The following is a 20,778-nucleotide window of genomic DNA, read 5'->3' as shown; positions in this document are numbered from 1 at the left end:
AGGATAGGACTCAGAACCCAGCAGTCAGACCCCACGGCCTCCTTCTTGACACAAGGACGCCCTCCTTCTCCAGAGCAGAAGGGCCCCTCACATGGAGGGAGCCATTCACCAGAGACGACTAAGTTGTGCATGCCTCAAGATTAACTCAAGACTTACATTAAAGCTTCGAAATCAAAGTAAGCAATAATTGAAAAAGCTTAGAGTTTGGCGGCTCTGAGTGATAGACACTAAGAAGCAGGGTGCATTAGGGGTGCAAATAGCTGTGATATTGGTTCCCATTGGCCTATTTGCTTATAAGCTGATAAATGTTAGGGGGAAGCCCACCACTTTGCTGTTGTTCCCTGAACTGATATCACTAAAAATGCCTCCAACACTCCCACTTCCAGTCAGCTAGCATCATTTTTTTTTTTTTACCAGAGCTATGCTAATTTGCACCAGGCAGGTGAAAAAAAAAGTGAAAATGGTGCTATAGAAAAACATCCTTAAATGTTAGCAACAATAATGGGGAAAATGTTTTTCATAATCTGTACATTTTTTAAAACCATGATTTGATTTGGAGAAGCAAAATGAACTTAAATGAATTCCGAAGGCTATACTTTCAGGGATCATTTCTATAGTATGTTACATGAATTCCACATAGGCAGCAGGCTACACTGTGAGATATCTAGGCACGTTTTGCAGGGCTGAAGAGCAGGGGTTCTGGGGTCAAAGGGCGTGGCCTGAAGCTGTGCCTGCCTCTCGCAAGTGCTTCAAGTGAGCCAGCTGCTCTGTGCCTCAGTACCCCCGCTGTGCTGTGGGTATAATCACGAGTCCATCTCACAAACGGTTAAGATTCAATGAATCAGTATGCACTGCAAGCACAGAGCAGGGCCTGGCACACAGGAAGCATTCAACACAGATTAGATAGTAATATTATTACAAAGGGCACTCAGGGAACAATAGCTATGCTCCTGTTTCCAGGATGTCCAAGGAGAAAAGCAACAATTAAACAAGGTCTTTTGTGTTTTCTGTTAATATGAATCCCAGTTTAAAGGACACGCTGCAACTAAAATAGAGAGGAGAAAAAAAACATCCAGGAGCATCCATGTAAATGCTATCTGGATAGCAGGAATCTATTCCCAGGAGTGTGTATGTGAGGGATCTTAGCTTCTTCTCCACTTTTTTTTTCCTGACACTTTATATGTTTACATTCTATGCAGCCAGCATATGAATTCTTTTCTACTTCATGTTCATCTACTGTACTACCATGGTTTTTAGTAGTGTGAAAAGATGAGATCAGGATGGAAAAACTGGCTTTAATATTTAAAAAATAAAAGGTTAGCGTCAACTTTGAGGACCTACCCCTGTTATGGTACTGTGTTCAGTTAGAAGCACCAATATTAAGTAGAACACTTGTGGTACAGTTAGCAACAAAAAGAGAGCCCGTCTGTGTGAAGGCGTGTAAGCCAAACCCATTCTCAAAATAGGATAGGTGGTATCCTCAGTGAGGTCCTCGCGGGATTGCTGAGGCTTAAACACGCCTGTCGCACAGAAAGTGGAGCAGCTGGCAGCCCAGCGCCGAGACTACCCCACTTCGGCTGCCCTGAGAGTCGGGCTGCAGCGGGCAGCACCGCCCGGCCCTGGGCGCAGATCACAGCTGTCCTCATCCTTGCTGTCCAGCTCTGTCCTAGGACAAAGGGTCAGCAGCCTGGCCTGTGCCGAGTAACTGATCCCCTTGCCTCAGAGGCAGGATCACTTTCCAAAAACAGGAGCGCAGCCTTCTGAGCAGAGCGGGCTCCCGGCTTGCAGGACAAGCGGTGCAAACAATTCTCAGAAGCCAAGACCGCTGCGGGCAGGCGCGGAACAAGCCAGCTGCCCCACGGCACAGGGAATGCCTGTGGGTTTTCTGATATTTAAAATCTGTCTGAGTCAGGAGCAGAAGTCAGAAAAAGGAAAAGAATCAAATCAAGCTAAAATTCTGAAAATTTTATCTGAATCCAAAATAACTGTTGTTTCAAACACAATTAAGTTAACTTAGTTTAGTTTTCCTTTTGTAACCCTTGCATTTAAAACAAAACTTAACCACTTCTTGCATTCCACACCCTTTACCCCCTTTTTTCTTCCTACTGTATCTCAGATGTATATAGAAATGCCTTCCTGACCATTTTCCAGAGCTACAAGTCAGGTTGGGCTCTAGGTAATGATTTTTCTACAATCAGCCACAGAGGTTTTTCTTTTTCTTTCTTTTTTTTTCCCCCTGCATTTTAGGAAAGGGTCTTCAGGGTGTTCAGGGTCTCACTACTAGATCGGACTAGTGATTCTCCTGTTTGCAGCCTCCTAAGTGCTGGAATTACAGGCGTGTACCATCACGCGCAGTCTCAATTGCTTTCTCAGCGCACCCTGGGGGTGGGGCTGGCATGGCAGACCCGGGGTTCGAACCCTCAGCGCCGGTGCCTGCTTGCAGGTGCTTTAGCCATAGAGCTTTTTTGGTTTGCTTCTTGGTCATGCTCAGAATCTGGTGGGGGGAAGTGTGGTTCACTGGACTGTTTCTCAATATTTATCAGATGATGCTGAGCAGAATGCATCATAGAAGCCCAATATGGCATCAACAGATTTTGAAATCTGGATGACGAAATACCCAAGGGAATGTCACTACTCACTGCAGATGGCAGGCATGAAACACTGAGTAAAGCGAAATATTTCACTTAGAATTTTACTTCTAGTTTATACCTCAATTCACCAACTTATATGATTATCATTATGTAGAGAATATTTATTTGAGCAGAATATTGCCTTAGTATTTTAACATAATTTTTCACTGTAGTATTTATTTATTTATTACTTTATTACTTTATTTATTTATTTATTTTTTGGGCAGGGCCTCACTATGTAATCCAGGCTGACCTGGAGCTCCCGGCGATCCTCCTGCCTCAGGATCCCAGGTGCTGGGATTACAGGAACACACCACCACACCCTGCTGTTTTTCTGCTTTTATTCCCCAGGAGAGTTTAAGATTCCTTAGTCCCAGTTAGACTCTGATTTACTAGGTCCTGTTGGAGGCCCCAGAATTTGTCGTGTAAGACATCCCCTGTGATTTCTGATGCTAAAGAGTTATGCAGCACACGTTTAATTCCTTCGCCACACTGGGGCTGCCGCACAAATCTGTGTAATTCCAGCTACTTGGGAGGCTGAGGTAGGATACCAGCGAGTTTGAGGCTAGCCTGTGAAATTTAGCAATGCCTCGTCTCAAGATGAAGTAAAATGCAAAGGTAAAAAAAGAAGAAAAACTTTTTTCTAATGCTCCAAGCACGTAACTCAACTTTATTCTGTAAACGCCACAAAGTGTTCCTGTGCCGCCAGCCTGCGACAGCCAGACTTGTGCACTGCACCAGCTTGAGGCCGGGGGCGCCCGAGAGCCGGCCGCCGGGCCCTGGCCAGCTCCCCCGGAAGCGCCCAGGAGGTGGCGGCACAGGCTCTCTCGGCTCAAAGGGCTCCCCGGGCGGCCGTTCCGAGGCTGGGGCTCTGCCACTTGCCTCAATCCGTTTTTTAAAACGAGAGACACAAAGGGAGCTTTGAGATTTGATTTTTATCTGGCCCCTTTTCTCTGGTGGAGGATGAGCATAACTATTGCTAGAAATAGAGTGATCGCAGTGTTATCACCTCGGTTGTACCACGTTCTTCGGCTTTTGGGCTTATCTCTGGGGCAAGCAAGTATGTGACTTCCCTGGGCTGTGAGGACCTGGGGCCTGTTATCTCCAATCAAGTGTTCTTACTAATTAACTTAGATTGCTAGGGCAGGATTGAAAACACTCTTGGGATCTAGGCTAAAGGAGAAGTCTGAAACACTTTAATTAGCTTTTTCAAATGAAAATAAATAGGATTGTAAAATTCACACAAGCAAAAGGAAATCCGTGCAGTATGTATGGGCGGGTGGAACTCAATATTTTTGTTTAACTTTAACATTAATACGACTTAATAGTACGGGACAAAGCGCAGGTAGGCCAAGCCGTGGCTGCTTGGATCTCGACCAGCACATTGTTTTCAAACCTTTGATGCATGGAAGTTTGTTTCTAAAGCAAAAAGGACAGTGGTATGTTTGGAGGTTCTGCAGCTTAAGAGAAGTGCATGCACCTTTATGAACGAGAGAAGAAAAGATCAAAAGGAGGGGTGAATACATGGGGGCCAGGGAGCAGAGCTGCAGCCTGGTCTCTGCGCATACATGTGTGACACCAGGTAGTGATGAATTATGAGGCTTCGGCTGGGGATTTGGCTCAGCGGTCGAAAGCTGGTCTAGCAAGATGGAAGCCCTGAGTTCAGGCCTCTGCACAAAAAAAAAAAAAAAAAGAAAGAAAGAAAAAAAAGAATTATGGATCTGCCAACCCTGAAATAGGCAAGATTCAGGGTAAAGAGAAGAAGATAAATACTCCTATGTTTTAGTGATCTTTTATTTGGTAAAATGAAAATAAACCCCACCCCCCAACACCTATAATCCCAGCTACATGCAGGGGCAGAGCCAGGAGGATGACAAGTTCAAGGCCAGTCTGGGCAATTTAGTGAGACTCTGCCCTCCGAATAAAAAATACAGTGAATGTTTCCATTTAAAAAAACAACTTACAGTAGAAGACACATTGCCATTAGACCCTTCAAAATATTTCCTCTTGCTTTGAGCACCCCTGTCCCATCATTCTGGCCACTCTGTGAAGCTGTTCTCAAAGTCATTCTTCATGAAGGACACCAGTTGCACTGTCCTGGCTACCCTGATGTCTTGACTCCACTGAAAACAATTACCTTCCGTGGGCACTGGCTTTGGGGAAGAGCTAGAAGTTGCTAGAAGAGCTGGAAGCGCCAGGTCCAGTGAATAAGGTGGTTGAGAACACAATATAATGCTTTTCTGAGCCTGCCTCTGCAGGGCGGCCCTGGGCAGCAGCATTTATTGCATCTTTTTTTTCTTTTTAATCATTCCTGGTGAAAACACTCAAAAGACTTCCAGAATTGCCTCAGAAAGTGGCAAGAGTTATTGGGTTAATCATATTTGCAGTGAAGGGGATTGTTTTGAAGAAATTAATAGTAATGTGTCTTTACTATAATTTTTATTTTACTTAATTTTTCCTTTTTGTTAATTTTATTGGGAAATAAATAGCAATGAGACAGTTTCAAAACCAGTTAGTAGGACAGTTTCAATAATTAGTACATGCAATTTTTATCTTAAACTTAAACATTCACTATCTATATCGAATATACCTCATACACTCTGTTTTAATCTATACCCACCCCCATGTTCTATTTCAGGAAAATAATTGTTCACTTGAAAATCTCACCTATTTGTTGGCATTTCTGTCCCTAAAATGAAATAATACCCATGAATTTATTGTGTAAATTCCCTCAAACAGTAAAGATATTATTAAAACCTGCTACTTGGATTAAAGAGTTGTGGCAAATGAATTAAGCACACTTTTTCTATTCTGTGCTTAACAAAACAAGTTGTTGATGCATCAGTGAAAAGTTGTGTCTATTATCCCTAATTTTATGAGCCCCACATGCTTCCACTGTACAACTCTGTGTCCCTAATTTTAAACATCACTCTGGGACCATGTTTTTGATGAAAGAGAAATAAACATGATTTGAAGTAAAACTTGAAGTTTCAAAGAGCAGTAAGTTAAGCAATTTCCCTCAGCCTAAGACATAAATTAAAAAAATCTATTTAATAACCCTGGGAATGTAATGGACCAGAAAACCGATGACAAAGACCAGGGCAGTCATTTTTCCGCAGACTGTATCCTCTGCCTCTGTGTGAAATTAAATCATGTGGTATGCACATGTGGGTGGGCCTTGGGCATACCATTAACCAGCTTTCAATTTCCAGGATATGGGTTTTACTTTTAAGATCCATGTAAATGTGGTACAGAGGATTGAACCTAAGGGCTTCACACAAAGCTACATTCCCAATTCTTTTTTTATTCTTAACTTTTATTTGAGGTGGGTTCTTATGAAGTTTCCCAGGCTGAGCTACAACTTATGATTCTCTGGCCTCAGCCTCCTAAAGTACTGGTATGTGGCAAGGTGACCGATTTCTCAAGAGTTGTTGATGAATGTAGGAGTTGTGCCAGAAAGATAGCATAGGAACACATCCGTGGGAAGGTTGAGCATGTTGTGAATGAAGGCCAAACTGCAATGGTTAGATGGGATGCATATATTCCTTAAATGTACTTGTTCTTAAAATATTGACTAAGATTATTCTCTGAGAAGCAAAAGCCACTCTCCTTGCTCAAGGCATTTTGCTTAGAGGGTGTATGTGAGGTCTCCTACAAATGGGAGGTGCATAATCCATAAACCATCTTCTTCTTTCGCACTCGTCTTGGAGGGGTAAAAGCACATTCAGTGTGACATTTCTTTTTGTGAGTAAAAAGAGAGGAAGTAGTTACCTGAATTTGTTCTATGAAATAATATTTAAGATTTTATGGAAGGCTAAAGCTATGTTCACATAAACATATTTTAATTGGGATTTGTTATGTGGCATATACTGGGTTCATCTTTAACTATTCGTGTTGACCCTAATTGAATGTCTGCGTTGTACAGGGCACAAATATGTTTCTCTAAAAGTATCTCTCACCAAGTCAGAAGTCCATTTATTTTGTACAAGATGACTATCCTTGTTTATTCCAAAAATTAAGTTTTTATTTCTAGAAATGAATGAATTCTCAACTTTTGATATCTGTTGTTGTTCATGGCATTTTATTTTGGTATGAGTGATTTTTACAATTTAAATCTTTTGAGGAGAGAGAAAATTTTTCATAATTTTTTTTTCAGAAAATGTTTTGAAATACATTTAAAAGGTTTATTTTTATATCTAAACAAATTAGACTTTTATTTTTTTAATTTTATTTATTTGTGTGTGTGTGTGTGTGTGTGTGTGTGTGTGGCCAGCTTAGCCCACCGGGGGCGGGGCTGGCTGGCATGTGGTGCTGGGGGATTGCACCCTGGTCCCTGTGCTTTGACTAAGCTTGTACTAAGTAGATGCTTTAGACCACTGAGCCATCTCACCAGCCCATAAATTAGACTTTTATAAATATACTTAAGTAAAGTTTTCTCCAGAAAAAAATTACCAAAAAAAAAAAAAATTCAATGGAAATTCTAGCCATGTAAGTAGAACCCAGTCTTTACTGTGGCCAATGCCTATGAACTAGTTACTCTAGAGACTGAGGCAGAAGAATCACAAGTTTGAGGTGAGCTGGGGAAATTAAGCAAGAACTTGCCACAAGACAAAAGTGTTAGGGATATAATTCCTAACGCTACATACACCCTTAGTGGTCTAGTATGTACTTAGCATGTATGACGTACCAAAAAAAAAAAAATCCATAGGGTATCATTTGTAAATTGACATATGTTGTTTTGGAGAATAAAGGAGAAAGGGGAAAAATTCTGCTACAGTAATTTATACTAACAGATTTAATGCCTTAAATACATTAATTTAAATGTTACTACCTGTGGGATCTATTGTCCCACTCAAATACATGTCGTACTCTGTCAGTCACATAGAACCAGCTACCTAATTCCTAATGCCTCAGTCAACTTAGCTGCAGGATAAGGACTTGGAGTTGTTCAGCAGATTAAATGAAGGAATAGACAACGCATGCTCAGCACTGCGACTTGTATATGGCAGAATCTTTGTATGTTGTGGATGTTATTGTCATTGCCTCTAAAATGGAAGGGACCACAGAAGTACATACATAGATTCCTACTTAACATTGGTCTTGGTGACCTTCGAGTGAGCATGGTTATTTTTATCCTTTCATAACAGAAGGTTAAAAAAAATAAAAATAAAAAAAATCAAGAAGTCTATGTTTTGGCCCGGCAGCCCTCGCAGGGCAGTGAGGTTGGTGGCTCTGTTCCTGGCCAGCCCAGCTGCCAGCCTGCTGGTGGCCTAGGGAGGCGGGGCTGGCTGGGCGCTATCTGATGTGTGTGCTGCTAATGCCACTTCAAAGGAAGACTGTGCCCTATTTTTATCCTGGGTCAGCAGCCTGTCCCTGCAGTTGCCTCTTGAACAAAAGGTTCTGCCAGGTCTCTGACACCTTTAGGGCCTCACAGCCTCTCCTCACAAAAGCAAGACTAATACCCGTTGGTGGCGCTGGGTGCTAGGCATTCTGTTTGTGAAGGAAGTCTCTCCTCTGTCTGTAATCTTGGGATGGTTTCCACCATCACTCCTACCTTAGGACTAAGAAAAGCAAGCCTAGGAGAAATTGAATCACATGGGCAATAAGAGGCAGAGAGCATCCTGGGCTGTGTGGTGCCCACGCATGTACTCTTCCCAACACACGCGAGCTTCCTGTGCCACTCACCACCCTCACCCCTTCTCACAAAGGGATTCTCATCACTGGTGAAGCAAAGCTTTAAAGCAGCCTATTGTTATAGAGAGGAAACTTTAATTTAAAGGTTAATCTCAGATGGCATATAGTGACGGAGCCGAGATGTGCAGACACAAGATTATCGGCCTTGTGACATATGAGGGTGTTTATCACATCCTCAAACTATTCTAAAATGTGTGGTTACTCAGCTACTTTTCTCTGCAAATATATGGCTTCTATTCCTGATTCTTTCCCCCACTCTTGGCAGGTAGAATAAGACTATACATTTCTACCTAAAGAAATGTGCTCTCTGTTTTCTAGGTAAAGGAGTGATACTGTGGAACTTCCAAAACCACCTGTCAGTGGAAGGAAACTCAAAATACAATGGAAGAAGGCAGGTCTTGCGTATTTTCAGTACAACACTGTTCTGTTAACAGAGGAACACAAAATTAGTTTAAATGTCTCCTTATCGCTATGTCAGGCATGATTATTATCTAAATCCCCTCAAAGGCACAGGTATCCTCTACGCACGAACCTCTAGATAAATGGACTCTGCACCTTTACATAGAAATCTCCCCCAATATCAGATCCCTTGTGCTGTCAAGAAAATTGGAATCACAACTAATAAATCTGGGAGTGAGCAGCCTGCAGTCACGGGATAAAGGATAAACCCACTTTTAGCTTTCTCTTTTTTCAAATAAGTAATCCTTTACCTTTTACTTTCTGAGTCTTAATTTTTAAATCTTGCAGGTGTATTTTAGGTTCTTCTTAGGACTTATGCATGCTTTCCTAAGACTTCTTGTTTATGGAATCAGAGCAATTTGCAAGTTTCAAATCTCTATTGGCTGGAATGCAAATAATTTATTTGAACATCACACTGTTACACCTGTCTAGGAAAAGTGATCATTCTTGTTTTACCAAGCATGCCTTGAGTGTGCACTGGTGTACATCCTTGGAGCTGCTAGAGATGTGTCCATGAGTCTCTAAATACCTGTAATTATTGTGCAAGAAGGACTACATCTTGCTAGCTAGCTGAAAATTACAGATGAGATTTCCTACTTATGACGGCTTCATATAGCATTTATAATTAATTCAGTAACTATTTACTAGTCAACTAGTATTTTAGGGCCAGGCATGGTTCTAGGAATGTCTTGAAAGAAGAAAATACTTTCACTCTCAGAGTGAAACCCTATTCATTTCAAATGGGGAGAGACACATAAAATGGTTAAGCCAAGCACTCCTTATATTAGGTAAGCATAAGCCTAAGAGAAGGAATAAAACAGAGGAAGGGGTAGACAGCTCTAAGAGAGAAAGCTATTAACTAGAACAACCAAATGGTACTTGAGTGAGACCTAAAGGAGACGAGGAGGAGTCGCACTGCTCTCTGGAGTTTTGTCTTCCGCACAACAATCACAAGTCTAAAGGTGTCAGTGTGTTCAACAAGTGGGGTGAGGGACTAGGGATGGGATCAGAGGAGTTGTGATGTCAATGAAAGCCTTGGGCTTTTTTACATTTTTGAAATGTGAAGCTCGGGTAGGGGTTTTAACCAGAAACCTGGATGACGTGACCTGATTTGGGCTTTAGTGGCAGTATTTGGACTGGCACACTGAGAATGAACTAAAAGAAACAAGGGCATAATTAGAGAACAATAGCAAAGATCCAGGCAAGATTATTATTGTTAGTGGCTGAGCCCAAGATGGCAGAGGTGGTGAGAGCGATCAAATCCTACACGCATGTTGAAGTCAGTGCTCACAGGTTAGGTCGGGGAGCATGACGTGGGCCGGAGGCAGCACTAACTGCCCAGCCTGGGACCTGAGCAGGTGGCAGGATGAAGGCGGCCTTGGGCTTCCTGCGGGCTCTCTAGGTGTGCCTCTCCTATGACCTCTGCACTTAAGAAATGCTATTCAAAGGCTACAGAGGCAAAGGAGATCCGGGTACTTCTCCTGGCTTTTCTTGGGCTCCTGGAATCTGCTTATGGTAAAGTATTTTGTGAAGAGTGCTTACTGATCTTGTGTTTAAGAGAGAAAGGAGCTAGGATGACATTTGCCAGTTGCAAACCTTTTCTCCACTGTGCACGTATAAGCAGGATTGCAGCCCAGAGCATTTATTAGCCTCCCAGGTTTACGATGTAAGATGTTTTGAACTTCACCACGTATATTGCACTAAGCTTCTTTGGCTGCTAGGACTATTTATTTCCACTGCTTTGGAATTCACTTCATTGTTCCAAGTAAGCCCCGGATGGCATTTCCTTTTCAAATGTCAAGTGTTCCCTGACAATTAAATTGGTTCCCAGAGAGTTGAACAAGGAAGCTTACTAAGCATCTTCTTTAACAAGCTATGTGGATAAATCAGCATTTAATTGCCATGAGAAATGATTTATATTAAGCAGAAAAAAGATCTCTGCCTCTCCGTGCTTTTCTCCTGGACACAGGACCCCATATGGCTCTCACCTTTCTGTAGTAGAATATCTACGTGTGGTGCCCTGTATTCCCATCCACTGGCTACCTATTTGTTCTTGCGACATGACAAGATGTCAGCATTAGCTAAAACCAAATTTCATCAACATTTAAATTGACTTTAAATATAAAAGTCACTTAAATGACTATTTCAAAATTCCTTAGATGTCACTCCATCTAGTTTCCATAGATTCAAATCTTATTTATTTATTTTTTCTGTATTTTAGGGAAGTGTCTACAGGGTGTTCAGGGTCTCACTACTAGATCAGACTCACAGTGATCCACCTGTTTACAGCCTCCCATGAGCTGGGATTACAGGCACATGCCACCAAGCCCAGTTGCTGTTTCAGTGCGCCTCGGAGGCGGGGCCGACACAGCAGGCCCAGAGATTGAACCCCTAGCCCTTGCACCTGCTTGCACGCACTTTAATCCACTGAGCTATTTGGCCAGCCCTTTGGTTCAACTTCTTGCACCAACATTTATTAGCTTTCTTCCCTTGGGGAAGTTACTTACCCTCTCCAAGTCCCATTGTCCTCTGAAAAATAAGCATAATGATAGTGTCTACTGATCTTGTGTTTAAGAGAGAAAGGAGGTAGGATGAGAAGATGTCATCCTACATGGGCTTGTAAGGATTCTATGAACCATTCCACATAAAGCAATTAGCACTCACTGCCTGGTACATAACAAGCAATATATTAACGTAGCTATAACTGAAGGCTAAGGCAGGAGAGTGACTCCTCTCTATTTCACCCTTTCGTAGACATTTACAACAGCAGGTGACTCACGAGTTTGATGAGAATCTTGACTTCTGTAATGCATGGTTACACTGAGTGAGCTGAAGAGTGCCAGGAATCCTCATAGGTTGACCAGCTGGGTGGTTCCATATGCAGAATAGTTACATCACCTGCCGGATGACAGTCCCTCAGTCAGCTTGAATGATGCGTTTGCTCAGCAGGTGGGGTAGTTTGGGTGCATTTATTTACACACTTACATTCACTTAAGAAGATCAAACCATTATTTCTGCATTAGCCTTTCTTCACAACCTGGAGAAAGAAGGATGAAATGGGAGAATGAGCACCATAGTTTTTATGTCTTCTTAGTTTGAAAAAAATGAAAGCATTAAGGTAAAACTGGAAACCAAGTTTTAAAAATGGCCTTATCAAAGTAGAAGTAGATTAATTCTACCATCAGAGGCACTGGGCAAAAGCTGTGGGAGGCAAGGTCTACTTCTGTATAAGAAATTCCCCAAATCAGAGTCCAAGGGGTCCTGGAAACAAGTGTGCTCCCTTCTACAGGGCGGGTCCTGAGTGGGGTATAAGGGATCTACTCTATAAGACTACTGGAGGTTATTAGAGATGTTCTTTGGAATTAATTTAGGAGGGAAAAAGAAGACCTATTCCAGTTTTAGCCTTCATTTCATTTTAGAAAGAAAAATAAGAGAAAGCTTTCTGCTTAGTTGAAAAAACATTAATTTGACAAGATATTAACTTTGAAGTTTTCAGACTGGGCATGTGGTACATGCTTTAAATCCTAGTACTTTGGGAGGCTGATGCAGGAGGATCACAAGACCCAGTCTAGCCCAAGCAATTTAGCAACTTAGCCCATGTCTCAAAAGCAGAATTTTAAAAGGGTAAGAGGATGTAGTTTAGTGCAAAGACTCTGGGTTGAATCCCTAGAACCATAACCCCTCCAAAAAAATATTGACATTTCTCTCAAGAAACCCCACCCAGGAGCTATTTCACACTGAAATGAGATTCCAAATTAAAACAAAGCAATCACAAAGAGAATAGTAACAAATGACTTGCACAATTTTTGAGCTCTCAGCCAGGTCCAGGGAACTAAAATGGCTCACAGTGTGGGAAAAAGAAGGGCTCTCACATGAAGGGATCTCAGAGTGCCCGAGATAGGAGCATCTGGAGTAGGCTCTGTCTTTTCACCTGAAGGTATGCAGAAAAAGAATTTCAAGGTGGCCTCTTCTTCTTCTTTTTTTAAGTGTGTTGAGGACAAGGTCTACAGGGTCTCACTGCACAGATTGGACTCAAAGTGAGCCTCCTGTTTTCAGCTTCCCGTGCGCTGGGATTACAGGGGCATGCCACTATGCCCAGTCTCAGTCACAGTCTCAGAGCGCCCCGGGGGGCAGGGCTGGCATGGCAGGCTGGGGATGGAACCTCGGCACCTGTGTCTGCCTAAGCAGGAGCTTCAGTCCACTGAGCTATCTGGTCGGCCTCAAAGAAGTTAACAGGAGATGCCTGCATGAGGACAGGGAAAGGTCAGAGTGCCCTGGGATCTGGCATCCTCTCAGATCCAGAAGGACAGAGTCAGCCTGACAAACTGTTCTGGCAAAAATCTAGGCAATGCGCTGCCCTGGGCCCATGGCAAGTGGTGTGAGCCTTCCGCCTGGACCAGGCTGGGCCAGGAGCAATGGAAAACTGAGCGAAGTCATCTTGGAGCCTCTCCCAGAGGGGGAAGGGGATTCTAGTAACACCTAAAGTAAGCGGCTTGGAGCACAGCTCAGTCATGAGTGCCCCCTGGGGTAGGGGCAAATGGAGATGAATCAAAGGCTCAGCAGTGATAGACTCTTCTAACAGTCTGTAAAAACATTCCTCCTGGGGACAGCCTGGCCTGAGAGGCAGAAGCCAGAAGACAGGGTTACTCAATTAAGTAAAACCACTCATTTTAATTCTTCACCATCTTTACTCTATAGTACCAGAGGGCAGAGTTAACAAGGCAGAAGAGAAAGGGAGAGGAAAGGGCCGAAGAGCCCAACTCCTCTCCTCCCAGAAGCATGGGATCCTTCTAAAAGAGGCCCAGCCTGTAAGGACAAGAGCTTTCATTTAGAGTTAAAATTGGAGCTTGGCAGTATAGGACATAGAACCTTATGTTTCAAAATAAGGACTAGTGTGGGTAACTTAAGGATATGACCAAACTATTCCTAAAGTTAAATAGAGGGTCACAGGACTTGCTAAGCTTTTCTCCAATGACAATGGAAAAACTTCTTTCATTACATAAAATTTGAACACTAGTAGGAGGCAGAAAAGAGCAATTTGATGATGGGTCTTAGGCATAGCCAGTTTAGCATCCTAAATGCTGCCAGGGGGCTCTCATCTTAAAAATTATAATTCCTTTGAGAATAATACAAGCCAAGTACTTTGAGACCAAGCTGGACAGAGAAATAGCCCCAAAGAACAAGACAGAACTGTTGCTTTGGGGAGAATTGTGTTAAAATCAGGGGTTTGGATACCAGCAGAGAGGAGATGCTGGTAATATTTCCAGCACATACAGAAACAGCTATGTGCCTCAGGAATGACTTATTTATTTCACAGTTGAGTCTCCAACCTAAGCTAATTTATAGCTCCACGCTCTATTGTTAGCACCCGGAGGGACATGGAGGCGGGTGAGCTGGCTGAGGGGAATGGAGACGAGCAGACTGTTTTAGTCCTCAATAAACAGTTTTTGTTCCTTCCCCTCCTCCACAGGGAAGGACCAAGGAAAAAAGCAAACATATGTTAGGAGAAATGTTTCTCTTTATCGCAGCCAAACTTAATATTTCTCACAATTTAGAAAATTCTCGATCTTTTTTTTTTTTTTTTTCATGTCAAGTTAGGTAAAAAGTCTTTTCTCTGAGGTGCCCTTCTCCCATGCACTAACTTGCTGTTGGGGAGCTAAAATAATAGCGGATTGTGTGTTTCTTGACAATAGGGGCTTTCTCGTCTTTGTAGCTTTAGCTCACAGAGTGCCTGGGAGTATCGGGGATTTATTGAAATTTTTATTTTTAAGTTTAAGAAACTGATGCCTAAATAATGAGAAATATAAAACAAGGTGCCAAAGGTGAGCAAAAGTCACCTATCAAAACACCACCCTCATCAAGTACATAGGAAAGAGGATTTATGACTAATTCTGTAACAGATTAACAAAACCTATTTTTTGCTATGATTCTACCATTACTGGAAAGTTCTAAAGATTGAAAAGAAAGAACTATTGATCCATTATATTCTTATGTCTTTATACTCAAACCAAAAATGAACCATCTGCCTTTGTGTGCCTAGTGGAAAAATATAAAAATTAAATCTGAGCTTTTATTACCTAAATCAGAGTATTGCTATTTACTTAGTTAAGAGCTTGATTAAGAAAGAAAAGCTGTTGAAACTGTTTTTGAAATTTGAGCACACCTTTTTAACCATGGCCTTTTGTTTGAGAAACAGAAGGGTATTGACTCACTTGCCCACATGTCCTGTTGCCACTTCTTACCAGGAGTTTGTAAGGAGTTTGTCCTGCAAACAGAAATGTATGAGAAAACAGTGCAGCTAGACAGTCGGTAGGGTTTCGGGGACAGGTCCAAGGAGAGCTCACGCGAGCTCGTTGTAGATGGTGCTGCCGTGGATCAGCCACGCGGGCCATTCAGTCTCCAAAGAGGAATGTTGCAGAGACCCGGAGCTCCAGGATGTAAGAGGATAATATACGTAAGAGGGAGCAAAAAGTGAATGCATTAGCAGAGCAACTCCTCCTTGGAGACGAGAGCAGTGCACTACACTTGGGAAATAACGCCCCCTGGGATCCCCAGCACGTAAATAGATTTTGAAAAGACAATGGCCATCATCTCAGTAACAGCAACTACCTCTGAGGAGCTCTTGTTCAGATTTGCTACAGTCAGTGGAGCAACAGGAGGTAACAGATTAAAGGCCACTTGGAAAAAGTAATTTACCCTGTTTGTGAGATTATCAAAATGTTTTGCTTACTTTGTATCAGGAAAACAGGCCTGGAATGGGAGTGGGCTTCGAAGGTAGGTGTGAGTATGCGAAGGGCCGACAGAAGTGGGGACAGGGCCCTAGTATGTGTGGATTATGTTAGGAAAAGGGGCAGCCACTACAACTGCAGGATTAGAGAATGAGGGTGACAAGGAGGCTGGGAAGAGTGTGATAGTCCAGCAGAAGACCAGGGTGAAGAAGAGCCAAGGCAGAGTCAGCTGGTTTGGCTTTGGGACCAAGCATTGCGAGGCTTCAATTGTTGTAGTGCTTGCCAATGGTGCCAGGAATTGTTTGGCATAGTAACCAGTACAAATAGAAAGTAATGAGATACATGAACATGTCACTGTTTTTAGGAGCGTGGGCGCCCCTTGTCTCTTCCCGGAAGACCTGTCCCATCCACCGTGTCGACAACATCTCCTTGGGTGTACCAGCCTGCTTATCATTACTCCAGCAAAGCAGCAGATGGGCTGGAGAAAGCTGGCAGAAGACCAACGCCCTGGGAAGCAGCAGCAAAGTCTCCACTGGGCCTAGTGGATGAAGCCTTCAGACCCCGGAACATCCAAGAGTCCATCGTGGCAAATGTGGTCTCAGCGGCTCGGAGGAAGGTGTTTCAGGGGTCCCCAGGAGATTGGAATGAGAAACTGTCCTATGTTCCTCAAACACAGAAGGCCAATATGGACTCATTTGAAAGGCAAGAGTATCATGTTACCTCTGTCTCCAGTCATAGCATGCCCACCACCTCGCAGTATGGTTCACATTTGCCTTATATGTACCACAGGCAGGCTTCTAGAAATGATTCCGAAATAATGTCCTTGGAGACCAGGTCTGATTACTGCCTTCCCATAGCTGATGGCAACTATAACCCACACCCCAGGGGATGGAGACGCCAAACATGAAATAAGAACTAAATGCTTGACAACTTTGGGGTCTAATGCTCCTTTGTAGATGTTTCTACTTTTCAAATAGATCTAGATTCACTTTTGGTCTTGGCTGGTTCTCCTTGGTCATTTATCTGGGTCCGTGTATGTATTTGTGCATACACACACACACACACACACACATACACATACACACACGTGTGAGCAGCTTCCTTGTCTGCCAATGTATAAGGTAGTTCTTGGAAGGAAGAATTCATTTCCCACATTGATGTTCTGATACGTGTAATTCAAACTCTCAATTCCATTTGTAAGGGGTGGCTTATGCAACTACTCTCTGCGCCATTGAAATGAAACTATTTGCCTCATCCCAGGAATAAATTAATTAAAAAGTGGGTGTTAATTAATATCAGTTGTAATAGCAAGGACTTTAACATTAGGACATTTTTAATGAGAATGTGCCAATAAGTAATGGCTAAAAAGTATGTTGTTGGTGTTATTTTAAGTCTTTCTCTGAAATGGTTTTAAAGTTAACAAAATTAAGATTAAAAAAAATAACTGAACTATAAAATCTCTTAGAAAGAATGTGGAAGAGTAAAATTATTAAACATTTTGGATGGACCTTTGTCATAAATGGTGTAAAATGTGGGAAACAGAAAGATTTAGGTGTAAGGTTATTTCTTATCTGTTTAAAGCCAGCAGACAGGACTAGACACTGGGTTCAGTTGTTCTCATTTGTCAAATGAGAAGATTGGATTATCTAATCTCTTAGACCCTTAGTGGCACTGATATTATGAGATTTTCTCATTAGTAGAATGGGCTTTGATGCATTATTCATTTTGATTGCTCATCAGATAAATATCAGATTAAGTTTAGGGATGGATTAGATAATTAGTGTTAATACACGCATCATTAAAGGTCCCAAGAGGAACTTCTGGGTGACAGGATTTGGGTTACGTGTTTGTGGAGTGAGGGTTGGTGTGAGAAAAAAAAACCTACTGATGGATTTAAGGAAGTGGTAAGTTAATATGCCTGTTATTATGCAACTATAAGTCACAACCATTTTTTTGGTTCCAAAAAGCATGCCATAGAAGCCTATGCAGCAAGTGGCACTTCATTAGAAATTTACCATTACGATGTGTGAAGGAAGTTAGACAACTACTTCATTCATGCCATGACACAGACCTTGGTAGCATGACTGAGAACCACCACTTCAAACACCTGCTCCTCACTGCCACGCCCACAAAGTGTTCTGTACAAGGAAAACTGAGGTAGTGTGCATCATAAGCAAGCATCTAGAATATTCTTGGTTGGGTTGGTTTTTTTTTGTGTGTGTGTGTGGTACTGGGATTGAACTCAGGACCTTGCACTTGCTGGGCTGGTACTTATGCCACTGAGCTATCTCCCCAGCCCTACAGCATTATTAAATTTAGATAACTTTGCTTTGTTTTATCTTTTTAACACATGATGGTGTCATATGATGATGGTCACTTTTATACAACAAAACTTTAAAAAAAATCCATTGTAAAAATGTTTACCTTGGAAGTAAACAATTACATTGAAGAAATCACACACAGTAAGCTGCATCAGTGGTAGAGTTGACAAGATTCTGATTTGGTCACTTATACAGAAAAGAAGGTGAACACTTTCTGAAGTTTTATAGTCAAATTCTCTTAAATTGATACAGTGGTAATTCTCTTAAAGTATATAACTTACTGGCTCCTAAGAGTTTTGTGAAATTAAAAAAATAATGTTTGATGTAGATGTATGGATTAGTTTGTCAGCAAATTTTCAAGACAGCCTCCTATAAAATCCTTATTTAATTTAAAATTATGATAGTGGCTGAATAATTCTGAATTTGAGTGTTTTAAGAGAACAGTTTAAGCTGAAAAGACTTGACTTGCTGTGGCCATTTTTTTGTGTGTTGTTTTCTAAATGCTAGGTTTTATTTGAATCAATTGATATACAATATATTATTTACTGATATTCACTACACTCAAAATAGAGAGAAGCCGTTTTTTAGCTTAAGCATTATAGTTTTCTCCTCTTTGCTTGCACTGCAAGAATTATCATTTTATTGAGCTCTCTGGATTTATTCTAACCATAAAGTAAAAGACAATAGATGGTAGGAACGTTGCACATGTTTCACTTATAAGGATATAAGCATCCCATCTTTTTATTTGAAACCAATGCTCCAAGAGGTCCTGCTGTAGCAGGGTTTGATGGCACACAACTGTAATCCCAGCTACCTAGGAGGCTGAGGCAGGAGGACTGCAAATTGGACCTCTGTCTGGGCTGCTTAGTAAGACCCTATCTCAAAATGTAAGAGAATGAAAATTTGAAGGGTGGGGTTACAGCTCATTATAGAGAGGTCCTAGCTTCAACACCCCATACCACCTCAACCACCACTAAAAAGGAAAAACAAATCAACTCTACTTTACAGATAATAGCTCTGAAGGAAAATGAGCCATTCTCAAATCTTCACAAAGTACTGTGTGCATTTTTCTCCAGTCTATAGGGAAATGATAAGTTCCGAAGCTCACATTCAGCCTAATGGTTAAGGCAAGACCCCTCCGACACTGAGATCCAATTCTTATGGTGAGAAGACTTAAATAACTATTGTTCTCAGAAAAATATAATGACTTGTCTGTTCTTGCCAATGATCGTGCTTGCAGAGAAGTGATACTTTGTAAATTCATACTGTATTTGTTGCAAGACATCTGCTAGCGAGTAGCAATCACATAGGTGACAAGAAATTATCTTTTACTATGTATTATAAAAACTCTAAAAGTTGAGTATGTCAGCCATACTAATTTGGCACTAATTTGACATTTTCCCTTTGTCTTGAGTTTAAATATCATATCATTACATACATGTAAAGTGTCCGTTTTTCAGGTGAATCAAAATTTGTCTTCTATTTTGAGTTTTACAAGAGCAGTTTCTAGTCCATTCCTCTTTGAATATGTTTCTTACATTTTGGCACCACCACATATACTGGACAGGGCTGAACAGTGTAAGTATACATAAAGATTTAAAACTTTGGTTAAAAATGGCAAAAACAAGCCAGTGTGGTGGCTCAGGTCTGTAATTCCAGCACTTGGGAGGCAGAGGCAGGAGGATCATTGTGAATTTGAGACCAGCCTGGGCTACAAAGTGAGCTGAAGGCCAGCCTGAACTACATAGTGAGACTCTGTCTCAAAAAGACAAAAAAAGGAAGAAAGAAAGAAAGAAGTAAGAAAGAAAGAAAGAAAGAAAGAAAGAAAGAAAGAAAGAAAGAAAGAAAGAAAGGCATCAGATAGTGATAATAAACAGGAATTACAGAGATGTTTGTTTTTAAACAAAAAGTAAATTTCCACACTTGATTCTATTCAAGCTAGAAGTAACTACACTGTTCACATTTTTCTATTTTAAAAAACGACTGTGTTCTTTCATTAATTAGATTGGCATTTGCACCTCTTTTTATCCCAAAAGATTGTATTTGAAAGATTGTACTGAAAATCAAAATCATATGAGTAATAAATATAACTTGAAAATCAGGTTGAGAATTTCATTTTTCCTTATGAAATTGTGGATTAAAAGACTTGTTCCTGTTACCTATTCTTATATTTTATTTTCCATAATAACTTCCAGATAAATCAAAAGGATTTCATAGTGCATGGCAACCTTTAAGCTGTGTGGTTAAAGAAAAACACCGATTCAGTGGTATTGTTAAGGCACGGTGTTGAAGACTGTTCAGGAGCAGGCAGAGAGGGCCAAGGACCACCGCAGACAGAGGGCCTGCAGGGAGGGCAGAAGCTTGGGCAAATTCTCTCGGCAAGGAGCAACGTGGGACTAAGTGGAGAGAAAATTAGGAAGAGCTAAGCAAGATGCTAACAAAACCAGCCTAACAAGATTCCTGCTGAGGACGGGCCGGAGAGAGCAGAGCAGCAGATGGGATGAGGGCCTGATCAGTAGGCAGGAGCAAGGGGACTTCTGCAGGGACCTTCCTGAGAACTGGATTTCACAGTAAATACACAGTGACCCTAAAAGAAAGTTAAGAAGCCTGGTTAAAGTTTGGCCAAGCAAAGAGTCTTTGTCACTGTAGTGCTTAAAGTTTTCTTTTAAAAGTGTCCTGGAATTACAATGCCTCCAGAGCTGGCGGCTGGCGGGTGTGTCAGGCCATTCTGGGCTGCCCTTTCACCTAGGCCCTGTTCAGCTCTCAGCACTTCTGACCCTTTGTCCTTCTTAGTCTGGCCCAAGGCTGACCTCTGAATAGCAGGAGCCTGCCTTTTAAGTAAAACTCTTTTAGAAAGGAGTGGGCTCTTTCTAGAGACTATTAAAGCAATCAGCTGCAATGTGAGCTTCTCTTGGTCAGTTGGGATCATACAGCACAATTTTTCAA

General features: G+C 41.7%; 1 protein-coding gene and 1 non-coding gene across 3 annotated transcripts in view; both read left to right on the top strand.

Moving 5' to 3' along the window:
- Synpo2 (synaptopodin 2) overlaps positions 1 to 16,564 on the top strand; it is a 206,333-nt gene extending 189,769 nt beyond the window's left edge. Inside the window, exon 5 of one of the 2 annotated variants that reach the window (XM_004644251.2) lies at positions 15,876 to 16,564. In XM_004644251.2, the coding sequence (XP_004644308.1) occupies positions 15,876 to 16,418 (543 nt within the window). In that variant the 3' untranslated portion in view covers positions 16,419 to 16,564. The remainder of the gene's footprint in view (positions 1 to 15,875) is intronic. The other variant, XM_023704425.1, reaches the window with a different exon arrangement.
- On the top strand, positions 587 to 795 carry LOC111813531. Its single transcript, XR_002818761.1, has one exon. It is a non-coding gene; the product is annotated as a small nucleolar RNA U3 (small nucleolar RNA).
- Positions 16,565 to 20,778: the final 4,214 nt, after the last annotated feature.

Source organism: Octodon degus, unplaced genomic scaffold (assembly GCF_000260255.1).
Source record: "Octodon degus isolate 3935 unplaced genomic scaffold, OctDeg1.0 scaffold00196, whole genome shotgun sequence".
Classification (NCBI taxonomy): Eukaryota; Metazoa; Chordata; class Mammalia; order Rodentia; family Octodontidae; genus Octodon; species Octodon degus.
This window is presented reverse-complemented; position numbering and strand designations above follow the sequence as displayed.